General features: G+C 39.9%; 1 protein-coding gene across 2 annotated transcripts in view; it reads right to left on the bottom strand.

The window, feature by feature from the left end:
* Positions 1-12515, bottom strand: part of TTK (TTK protein kinase) — a 45061-nt gene extending 32546 nt beyond the window's left edge. For both annotated transcript variants that reach the window (XR_012652984.1, XM_075046355.1), the window contains exons 1-5: positions 12456-12515; positions 11604-11777; positions 9078-9222; positions 8586-8811; positions 4586-4692 (exon numbers count right to left, since the gene is read on the bottom strand). Coding sequence is in view for 1 of the 2 variants with exons in the window: in XM_075046355.1 (XP_074902456.1) it covers positions 4586-4692; positions 8586-8811; positions 9078-9222 (478 nt within the window). In the remaining variant the exon portion in view is untranslated. The remainder of the gene's footprint in view (positions 1-4585; positions 4693-8585; positions 8812-9077; positions 9223-11603; positions 11778-12455) is intronic.
* Positions 12516-12763: the final 248 nt, after the last annotated feature.

Here is a 12763-nt window from a genome sequence, read left to right as displayed (position 1 = left end):
GATGACATTCATGCTGTCTTATATTCACTTTGTATTATTCTCTGAAGCCATTGTTCATTAGACACTTCCCCCTGCCTTAGGCATTCACTTTAAGGATACTGCCTACAACTAGTGACAAGTGAATCATGTAAGTCAATTTTTCACATGAAGTTGAACACCAAGTCACAAAATATGCTTTATGAACCCACAAAACTGCATTCTCAGTATTTTTTAGTGTTATAGGAACTGTAAGAAAATACAACATAAATTCTGAAATCCATTTTTTTCTGTAGTACTAGCAAGACAACCACCTTTAGGGACTTTCATTTAGATCTGACCAGATACAAACTTTATTGCATATGCATTACAAAACATCTTTAATGCACTCAGTAGAAATCAAGGTTAAAAGCAGCTGTTAAATCAAACATCATTACTCCAGACAGCACTACAGTTAAGAAAAGAGGAATGAAAAGGAAGGATATTGTTTCATTAGTTTTACACATTACTAAATGCCCTAAACGGAGACTGAAGAGAACTGGAGGGAGAAGAGCAGGTGTTTTAACAAGACATATTGAAAGCAATTAATTTACATATATAAGTATGTACACATACAGCTATTAAAAAAACAGTAACAGTCAAATAAGGAAAGTGTACTGCAACCAATATCTTCTCCTTGGTTTAGAGAGCACCACGCAAAATGATACGATGTTTTCTTACAGCTGTTAATGCCCCTGAAGTCACAAATGACCTTCTTCCTCAGTCCCAAAGCAGCAAAATGTAAACCACTTTTGTTCTTACAGGTGCTACCTATGTATATAATTAATTCTTTACTATATAATAGTATATTTCAGAGCTTCATGAGGTCTCCAGCACTCAAAACTCCACTGATTAACTCTAGTTAGATGTCAATATCACCTGCAGTTCAGACTGGGGCAGGAGTAGGGTCATATACATTAGGAACTTACACTTAAGTAACCTATTTTAAGAATAATAAATGGGTGATGTTGGACACTGACACAAGGAAACACCAAAGTAAGAATGGCTATGATTTCATTTAAATTTTGTGCATATTAGTTATGAGTTGTTTTTTAATCATATAATCAAATACTATTTTTCTCCCAAATCTTTAGCAAGTGGATAGGCTTAGTATTTTTTTTTCAAGAAACCTTAACCAGCATTCTACTTTTGGCTATATTTAGTAACCACACATTGCTTCAACAAGACCTGCTACTCAAAATGAAACTAATTCCTCCTAGTATTATGTGCCACATTGAATAAGAAATAACATGACACCAAAACACCTATGTGAAAAATGAATTGCTCCATCCCCCTTAACAGAGGAGGAACCAAGGCACAAAAGTAAAGCCAGAAGTATCTGTGAGTTTCAACCAGTCCATTTCATCACATACAAAAAGCCTGAATGATCCACCTAGGCATAACATTTTATATAGCCAAAAGTAGAGTTTTATTTATGGTCATGAGTTCAGAGCAATTCACAGCAAATCTGGCTTCCAGTACACTACCCAAGGCATGCCAAAAGTAAGGAAGAGACAGCTCCTCATCTGACCTATTTAAATGAAGTTGTATTCAGCATTTAAATAAAACCAAAACAGAATGGTACCTTTATTGTGTCACTCCATTTTCAGGTCATAAATATTCAGTTTGTAAGGAAATCAATATCAATTTGCCAACCATAATTTCAGAATTGAGCTTTAGGTCACAATTTTGCTCAATATAGGGAAGTGAATGTATAATTAACTTATCCTTCTTGACGAAAAGGGAAATACAGATTAACCCAGAAGCAACTAGCGGGTGTGCCAAAGCACTGCTGAAATCACAGGGATGAGGGAGTAACAAAGCACTAGCTTCCTGCTTTCCCTCTGGCCTAAGCTGGACACACTCAGTGAAAAAGAAACAGCACTTCTTAAAGTAATGTACAAGTTGCATTAATCCTCTCTGAAACACCCAGCAGGGACACTATAGCACCATACGCATTACCAAATGTCAAACAGAGCAGCTCAAGGATAACAGATACCAATCACAGAGCACACTGGAGGTAAAAACAAAGCCAATCATAAATGGCTCATACCTTTGGGATTAGGACTTCATTTTAGGTTGACTATTTGCTGTCAGAGAAACTATTGCATGAACACATCCCATAGCTACAGGGTAATTAAATTCATAAGTGATTGTGATAGAAGGATGAATTTAGTCATTGGTAAACAGTACTAACATTTCTACACTTTACTTACACAATAGGCTTTGTTTATTATACTTGACAATATCTTTATTATTATTGCAGTATTACTGTTTTATTATTTTTTAATAAGCATACATTGCTCACTGAAATTATAAACAGTAGTAAAAAGTAGCTAATAAATTCAACACTACAAGTTTATATTAGAACAAGACCAGTCAGATAACTGACTCATCTGAAACAGAGAAATCATGGAATTTCAAGTCACAAATATGCAGATTTTTGCCTTCTCCTCCCCATCCTGGGGAGGAGTCAAATTCAGTATCCTTCCTCCATCAATTATTTTACATGGCATGCATCTGAGGGGGATTTCCACAGCCTTTCCTGCTCCATTACAAATAAACTTATTAGTTAAAAAAAACTGGAAAACCTGAGAAGACAAATGAGTATTTACTTACTGCTTTTAATAATACGGCTCTGCTTCATGGGACACATTTTGAACATCTAAACTGTATTCCAAAATACAGTTAAAAAAGTACTGGACCAAAAGTCTATTTTCCACTGGTAGTGGTTTTGTCTATAAACAAAAGTACATGTAAAGAGGAATAACTAGTAAGATGTATTCAGAATCCAGAGTGTAGAATAGACAGTTTAATCTCCTTTATTTATTGTAGTTACCTTTGGGGAGGATTTCTCATACTAGGCAGTATACAACAGCTCGCATGATACTGATAAAAGCCATGAAGAAAAACAAACCACAAAAAACTCAAAATATATCCACCAAGGCTTCTTCTTTCAAAGAAGAAAACAGCTTTAATGGAATGTGCTTGTCTTTCTGCATAGAGCAAGCTCTTAAAGGGTGGAGATAAACAGGGTGACATAGATCATTGCTCAAATCACATATGGAAAGAAGATTAAAAAAGACACCCAAAACCACAAGCCTGTGGGTAGGCAGCACAGCCCTACTACCAAGTACCAGGACCACCTCCCCTGCACACAATAGGAAAGAAGTGACATAAGCCCAGGTGAACTTTGTGGACTACTGGCCCAAAGTATTGAAGACCTATTGTTCTAGATATATTACAGCATAACATATATAGTCTAGAATAGTCTAGAGGCAGAACTGAAAGAGCAAAAGCAAGAAAAAATCAAAGACTTTAATAAGTGAAGGAAAACAGGGAAAATAAAAAACAAACAAGTGATGCAAAGGCAATCATTCATCACCTCCTACCAGCAGACCAACACCCAGCCAGTCTCCAATCATCTGCTACTGTGTGAAGACTATCCCCCATTTTTTTATTGCTGAGCATGAAGCTATATGGCATGGAATATCCCTTTGGTCAATTCAGGTCAGCTGTCCCAGCTGCATCCCCTACCAACCTCTTGCCCACCCCTAGCCTTTGGGCAGAGGAAAGGCCAAGAAAGAAATAGAAATCCTTGACACTGTGCAAGCACTGTTCAGCAACAGCTAAAACACTGGTGTGTTATCAACACTGTTGTAGTCACAGACTTAAAACACAGCATCATATGAGCTGTTAATAAAATTAACACCACCCAAGCCAGATCCAGTACACCAAGGAACAGGTTAAAGAAGGGAACCTTAAAGAAAGGAACCAGAATTTTTAAGAGACATTATCACTCTCATATCAGAATGGCTTGCCTAAAACACTGTTGTATGGCGACATACAGCAAAGACTACCATTCTATTTTGAATACTGGCAAACTGCCCCCTCCCCAACTGACTCCCCATGATGAACATGGCATCTATGATACTGTCAAAGAAGTCAGTCCATGACATTTATGAAGCAACGGAAGATATGAACCATCTCCACCATCCCAATATGAATGTTCAACAATGGAATGGGAAACAGAAGAATCAATTGAAATCAAATTGCTAGCAACTTAAGAACCTGAGTGGCAGAGAGAAAAAAGTAATTGCACCAAATTGCACATTTGCAGTATATTTTGGTTTAATAAAAACCACACAAAGAATCTACAGTTGCTGTTTGGAAGGAGCGAGAATTTCTTCCACAAGCAAGTTGAAAGTATCTAAAGGGAAACTACCGCCCAAATTTGAGCATCATTTTTCAACAGAGCAAGAACCTTACTCATATCTTCCAAGTAAGATCTAAGCTTAAAAAAAACCAAACTGAAATCACTGACAATTTTCAACTTGTTTGCAAGTTATTTCTAAAAAGGAAAAACCTATTAAGAACTGTGCACATATTTTCATTAAAAAATGAACACACATGCTGTCATTAAATTTCAATCAAAAAAGAAAAACCGGATTTTTCTTTTTCTGATTTAATACCCATCAGTTTCCTTAAGAATTATGTAACAGAGCAGAAGTTTAAAACAACAAAACCTAGAACACCACAGAAGAACACCACCAAACTTTTTTCTACACACCTTGTGATAACTCAAACTGTGCAAAAGCCACATGCACAAAAGCAAATTTCTTGCAGTTCAGTCTGGCCAGATGAAATTGGTCCCGTGCCTCCTCTGGATCTTGAAGACTGTAAAGACAGCATATCAACAGTTAAAAAAGGTAAAGAGCCTGAGTAACAACAATGAAGTTCCATGTGCTGGGTGATGGCTTTAGATAATTCTGGAAAAGTAATCCATCTATAGCTGAAGTTTTTCTTCTTCCTTATAGCCATCAGTGAAGTACAAATAAACAAAGAGTCTTAAAAGCTGATAATTGAAAGATATCAAGCTGACCCTTTCCAAAAGCCAGAATGTGCTCAAACCTGAAGAGAAAGATTAAGGACTCATTCTTTGTCACCACTTATATTATTCCTCAAAATATGTAGATATTTTCCCTCAGAATGCCCACTAACCTGTACAGAACACTCACTGTAGCCCTTCCAGGCTACATGCTAACACTATCCAGAGAAAAATCTCCATTCTTCTAGATGCATCCACTCCTATACTAAGGAGGTTGTAAGGCAGGAGGACAAGGAGGAAATTGCTTTAGAAACACCAAGGGTGGAAAAATATATTGTATTAATCCAGTCTGAAGAAATATTACATACACTATTAGTTACACCCTGCAGCAATATGGTCACAAAGTTTCCAATCCATTAAAGTAATACTGAACTCCAAAATTTTTGCTACAGGTTATGAGCTTTTCTACACTGAAGAGCTTCCGCAACTGCACCCAAACTGTCAGATTCCCTCAGCAGAGATGGAGGTCACTGAAGGAAGTTGGTTGTTGGTACATCTATAATACCATAGCTATAGAAAACTAGGACATAACAAGAACATTTGTCCAATAGCTACCTCTATCAAGGGTTCTATGGGAACATTGACTCCTTACAAAATGTAGGGAATTCATCCCGTTTTCCCCATACTCCTAGGCAACACAGTCTTATCAGTTAAATTTGGCATCACAAAGTGGATTTAAGTCCATTTTCTGCAGACAAACTGGAAGCAGCAATAGCAAACATGGTATACTTCAAAAATGTAGAGATAGTGCCACAAAGTCCAGACAAGATACTTCACATTTAAGTTTCTTTACTTTTACTAAATTTTAATCCTACTTTTACATTCAGCCAGAGATTGCTAAGTAGGACAACAGAGATGCTTGCACACAGTACACCAACACTTAAATATTCTAGACTATCTACAGCTTAAGGAAATACTTGTCAAGATAAAGGCCTGAATCTATATGACTATGAAATAATAAATTAACATTGCATTTCGATTGAATCCCTCCCCCTTTTTTTTTTTTAAGAATTTTTAACACTTCTACTAGTAAAATCCACAATCAAAAAATAAAGGAATTTCTTCCAAAATTCCACCCTGGATCAACAGGTAAGCAAAGGTAGTGCATAGAAGTAGGGATGGTGAAAAATTTATGACAATGCCTTAAAAAATAAGTACAGAAAAATAGAAAACGGAAAGCTAAAGAGAAAATATTTCCATTAGAATTCTATGGAATTAATAATGAGAAAAGTCTCTATCATAGTTTAGGCGTGTTACTGGACTCCAGTAAGTTTAACAGACTCAGCTCCGATCACGCAAAGCAATCAGACAGGCACAGAATAACCCATCTGCAAGCAAAGTCAGAGTAACAGAAATCAAGCTCTAACATGAATTACATTCACTTTTTAAAAGTATGTTAAAAATTAAGTTCCTGCAGAAAGCAGTGACAGCTTGGATAGCAACATGCAGAACAAGACCTAACATTAGCAACAGGCATCAAGTGCCCCACACTTGGTGGCACTGTGCTACAGCCAGAAGCATTACATAAAAGCAGGCCTGGCATAGTTACAGATAATCACTCACAGATGCAGCTAACTGTTCACCTTTGCCTGTTTCAGCATACATTCAAGGGTTCTTCAAACAACCTCAGTATTATAACAGGTCAAAAGATTTTGGCATTGTCAGACTGCAGCTAGAGAAGACACCAGGACAATACAGATCTGGTGCCAAGAATGGAATAATCCAGCTTTCATCAGAAGAAAACAGTGTTGATGCCAATAGGCACTAAAATCTCAAGCCATTGTCACTGTTTCTGACATTTATGCTCTGACTTGCTTTTCCTGTTAGGTGGAACATTTGGGAGAACAGCAAACAGAACTCTACTGAAGAGCACCTTTCTTCTCCCACCAAACACAGTATCCTATTTTTCATTAGCAAGTCAGGAAACATGACTGATGGTATTTGCCAGCCAGAAATACAAAGCAGAAAACAAAAAGGGCAGATCTGAACTACCCAGTGAGCTAGGTAGATTCTACAGCAAGGCTGGCTTCCAAAGTGGAAGGTATTTTAGTATAGCTATAGAGATGGCATTTTAGTAGTGAAACAAGACAGACTACTCTCCCAAGAAGGTCCCTAAAGGCTATAGCAGTGAAGCAACTAAAGACATTTCAGTGGGACACCACAACTAAAACTGTCAATAACTCATGCATTCTAGCATTAACAGGCTACTGACAGTACCTTCAGTTTTGCTTTCTGCAATACAACACACAGAATACTGAACATAGTTCTAGTATCCATTTAAAACTATTCACCTTTAAAACCGTGTTTTAAAGATCAAGTGGAAATAGGTCCAAGAATTTTGAAGTGATTAGGGAGGTAGGAAATAATCTTTCTGAACTTAAACTCCTACTGTACCTAATGAGGTAACAGATGCGACTTGATAATAACATCCAATCACCACTCTGGAAAAGAAAATTCCAGGAAGTGTGAGCTGGAAGCCTATGCTATGCAATTTCTGTTCTGAGGAAAAGCAACTAACACCTTTGAACAAGAACACCATCTCTCAGTATCTTTAAAGACAGGAGGTCTTTCTGGAAGATACACTTTACACCATTTACATAAAACCACCCTACCTCTTCAATCCTACTAAGGATTCACAGCAGGTCATTACTCACTCCTGCTGGTTTCTCAAGAGTAGATTCAACAGATTACTTACATTGTATGCTTTTAGTAAACACTGATGCAGCAAGATCCATGCAAATGACAGTACAGACAAAGTAAACAATATCATACTGCAAGATCAAGCCACCTGCCAAAAAGCCAAATAAGAGGACATACAAGAAACCAGAAAAGACTAGCTATATTCACTGGAAAACCACCTGCTCCACTCTAATTGTTGATTGCTGCAATGTTAAAACACAGCTCTTCATCAAGATATTTGCTATAATGATATTTCAATTGACAAGAGAACTCGTACAATAAAAATCCAATTATAACCCTGTCCCAAATTATGTCTGAAAGACATCTGAACCACCACACTGTTCAAATTTGGACTGAATAAAGCAATAAAGGAGCACAAAACTAAGTTCATAAGTATAAAGGTATGGAATGATGCTCTGGGACATTCTTCCTACCCTAAAGGCAGCTAATTTAATGTAGCTGGGATGAGTCTCTCCTAGTAAGGAAGGCTAGAGAACGATAGACCACTATGGTTTGACTAGATGGAATAGATAATAGCAAATTGTCTAACTCACAGCCAAATTAGTTACAGAAGTCCACAGGGAAATGAATCCTAACTTACAACATACACAATTTACTATACAGATTATAGTTACCCAGAGTTATATCAGAATTCACCCATGCAGCTTCTTTTGAGCTGAAGTATAAAGCTGGAAAAAAAAAAGGGTCTCATGCTATTTCCCCATGTACCTTACACATAGAACCCAGAAAAAAACATGTGTTAACATCTCGAAATCAAATAGCTCTGAACAATCATGTTTATTAGCATATATTAAAAAAATGCAAGTACTGTGGAGACAACAGATAAACTGACTAGCCAAAGCTGCTCAGTTTCAAGGAGCTGATATGAAAACATCCACACTCAAAATGATAACTTGTTCCAGAAACCACTAATGAAAACAAGCTACTTATCATTCAAATGAAGAATTTGTAATGAGCTCTTATATTGAAAATTTATACTTACGCTTTCAACTCAGCAAATCTCACAAGGATGCGAGCATAGCTCTCATCTTGACTATGCTTTTCTGCAGGTAATGCAGTCACTGCCTGACTGTAACGACCAATGAGTCTATTCAGCAGGCTAACATCCATCTGAGGAAAACCCTTTTTCTCTAGCTTAAGCAAAAAACACAGCCAATCTTCTGGATTATTTGTTGTCATCATTATTTGATTAACAGTTCCAGAGTTATCTGACAGAAAAATAACAAAGGAGATTAATTAAAACTGCAGCAAACATGCACAGAAAACACTTTTTATAACCTTTCATTTAAGATGATTAGTGATTTTTTTTTTTTAATATTAGAGCAACACAGTTAACTAAAGAAACAGATGAAACATGTTTTGTGGTCATTAATACTGAAGAAATGCTAAACCTTAAATCCTTTCAGTTAATGGTTCTTTCAGTCTAGGTTAAGATCTGTTGCTTAAGTGTCAATCGAGCAACAAAAACACACACCTGTTGTATCTGCCGAGATTTTAGTACAGTTAAGCTCATCTGTGTTATTGTCTTCATTTCTGTATTTGTTTTTCAAGTCTCTAACTCTATTCATGATTGAAGCAATTTGTGGCAATCCTCTTTCACTTAGGTCCTCCTCCTCCATCTGCAGACACAAGGTTAAAAAACAGTGAAGTTACTGAACAACCCTGTTGTAGCTCACCTTAATTGGAATTACCATGCAAAAGCCTCTGTATATTTTGCAGCTTGAGCCTCAACCACATTATGTAACAAATATTCTATTAAGCCTTTGTCAATCTCATTATACAAGTAAACTTCTTAGCAGAAGCCAACTTAGATGAGCAAAAGGAATTGGTACTTAACTGATCTGCCCAAATACTAGTCCATGCTTCACAGTAGCCCCTTACAACAATTATGTCCTGTGTTTGAATAAAATGGGGGGTGGGATATGTTGCCTGAATAGCTATAAGTCTATTGTATTAAATCACATCCTGAATCCAGGACATGGACCTGTTGGAGCAAGTCTAGAGGAGCGCCACAAAGATGACCGGGGGCTGGAGCACCTCTCCTATGAAGAGAGGCTGAGAGAGTTGGGGTTGTTCAGCGTGGAGAAGAGAAGGCTCCGGGGAGACCTTACAGCAGCCTGCCAGTACCTAAAGGGGGGCTACAGGACGGATGGGGAGGGACTTTTTTAACAGGGAGTGTAGTGATAGCATGAGGAGTAATGGTTTTAAACTGAAAGAGGATAGATGTAGATCATATTAGATATTAGGAAGAAATTCTTCACTGTGAGGGTGATGAGGCGCTGGCACAGGTTGCCCAGAGAAGCTGTGGATGCCCCATCCCTGGCAGTGTTCAGGGGAAGCCTGGAAGGCTGCAGTAACATTTCGCCAAAGCCTTCTCTTCTCCAGGCTGCACAACCCCAACTCTCTCAGCCTGTCCTCATAGGAGAGGTTCTCCAGCCCCTGATCATCTTCATGGCCCTCCCCTGGACCCGCTCCAACAGGTCCATGTCTTTCCTGTGCTGAGGACCCCAGAGCTGAATGCAGTACTCCAGGTGGGGTCTCAGGAGAGCAGAGGGGGAGAATCACCTCCCTCAACCTGCTGGTCACACTTGATGCAGCCCAGGATACAGTTGGCTTTCTGGGCTGCAAATTGCTGGGTCATGTTGAGCTTCTTGTCAACCAACACCCCCTTAAGTCCTCTCCTCAGGGCTGCCCTCAATCCACTCATCACCCAGCCTGGATTTGTGCTTGGGAATGCTCTGACCCATGTGCATTTTAGAGCTTTAGTCATGGCAAGTTTGCATTTAAGAGCAGCAGATTCCCAGCGTTCCCCAAGCAGAGACCATAAACTAGATGTCATGTTTACACAGCTTGCTTATACAGCAGAAGTAGGCTTTCTTCATGTTCTTCCTGTATGAGAAATGGCCCACCAAGAATAAGTCCGCTCTTGTCTATAAAGAAGTATTGTTTTAGTAGGTTCAAAACACAGGTCTCTCTGTAAACTCCAAGATTTAGTCTGCCAAAAGCATCATCTACATTACCACTATGAAAAGGTCTTAGCATCACTTTAACAACTCAGAGTCTGGTGAAATGTTCAAGATGTGACTTCATAATATCTTTGCAGAAAAGCAAAAAAAGTACTGAGTTCTGAAGATGGTTCCTTCCTTCCTTTACAAAATGAAATATTTTCAGTGGTCTAAGAAAAGTAGAAACAAGCATCCCCAAATATAGCTGGAAGCAAGACCTATACAGAAAAAAAACCCTGTGAAGGCTAGAGACGGCATACTAAATCTGGAATACAATTTTTGTTTCACTGAGCTGAGACAAAAAAAGCGCCTCCCCTCATTTTTCTTCAGAAAAGTACACTGAATAAATTCTAATTTCAGTGCTTGTTTGGAACTTCCTTCAGTATCTGTTTCTCCCTAAAGAGCATAGAGAAAAATCAACTTGGGCTGTTCTGAGACTGGCTCTGTAAACTGTCCCATCACTTGGAGATTGTGTTGCTAAAAATTACATAGGTGATTACTGTAGCAAAGACTGTTCACATGCCATTCTGAAGATGATACTAATTTACTTCATAGGGAAAAACAGGTTTGTCTCTTCATAAGGAAGATTTTGGTACATGTTCCAGTTTTGACTTTTATAAATACAGTAGAAGGGGCTACAGGAACTCATACTCCAAATCTCCTCTTTATGGGTGAGAAAAACCTTAAAGATCTGTCCTTAAACTGTACCCATTCCCTCAAAGTATGGACAAAGTCAGCTTCTCCAGAACCTGAAGCACCAAGATCAAAAGAAATTCACCTCATGTTTAGCAATACTGTGATCTCTCATTACAACTGTAATTGCTAATAATTCCCAGGTGGATTTTATTTTTTTAAGCACAATATAAATATTTTCCTCACCAATGTAAAAGGTTCATTATTCTTTTGCAGTGACAGCTTGTCAAATGTAGTAGACAAAAAAAATCATTTTCTGCATAAATTTGATCTTAACTCTCATCAATATGAATCAAACTTACATTTCCAGAGTGCTGCTTAACTGTTCAAGGTTCAACGTGTACTATATGGAGAAAACCACTCCTGAAGAATGGATATGCCTTGTCAAAAAGATAACATGGATGAGGGTCAGACTATCTCAGATGATCCCAAGAATCCAGCAAAGGCAAGAAATGTAGCTCCTCATCCTGAAGTTCCTGTGTATGAAAAATGGAATGGTTAGACATTGACAAGTAAGTGAATATCAGTACACCCTGTAAGCTTGCCTAATCTTCATGACATGCCAGAAATACAGCTTTCCTTAATCAGCAAAACTATTTCTAGTTAGTAATAAAAACAGAACAAAAAAGCTCAAAGATTACTTTTGGACTGAGGGCAAGCACTTCCAAATGTGTCAGCTTGTTACAACCATTTGCGTAAATTAATACTAAGCACAGTTCTCCTTTACACCTATTTCTAGAAAGCACTACTCCTCGGCCTCACCGAGGATAACTTGCACAGCGGATTGCGATCCTCACCCAACCGTATGCTCTCGCCGGCTGCCAAGCCTGCAACCGGCTCTATCACCCAGGTAAAGCCCAGAAGGAATCCCGGGAGGGGGAAGGCCGTCAGAAACGGTGGCGAGGGAGACGAGCCGACAGACTCCACACCGGCTCTCCTCACCCGCAGGGGCGGCAGCCCAGCGTGGCCGCAGGCCCCGTTCCCCGCCGCAGCCCACCGCCCCGCCGGGCCCGCCCGCCCGCTGCCGTTTCCCTCAGCCGTGCGCCGGGCCGCGCGGGCCTCCCGCCGGCGGCGAGCGGAAAGCGGGCCCCGCGGCCACCGCCGCCAAGAGCTTCGCCGGTAGACGGCTACGACCCCGGCCCGGCCGCACTCACCCTCGCCGCCCGCCGCTGCCGCCTCAGGGCCGGGACGAGGCTCCGGCCGAGCGCGCCCGCCGCTCTCCGTTTGAATATCACCGACGCCCAAAGAGCCCGCTTCTCATTGGTCAGAGCGGCTCACGTGGCGGGGGGAGAAGCGAGCGCTGATTGGCCGGAGGAAGGAAAAACAGCGGAGCCCGCCCGCCTATTGGAGGGGCGCCGTGGCCGCCGCGCTCTTCATAACGGGGGCGGGTCCTTCCAGCGGCTGGGGATGGCGGTCGGCGCTCGGTCCGCCTGCCTTCTCCTCAGGCGGGCTCTGGGCTGAC

Source organism: Buteo buteo, chromosome 15 (assembly GCF_964188355.1).
Source record: "Buteo buteo chromosome 15, bButBut1.hap1.1, whole genome shotgun sequence".
Taxonomy (NCBI): Eukaryota; Metazoa; Chordata; class Aves; order Accipitriformes; family Accipitridae; genus Buteo; species Buteo buteo.
The sequence above is the reverse complement of the archived record's forward strand: the minus strand, read 5'-3'. Positions and strand labels throughout refer to the sequence as shown.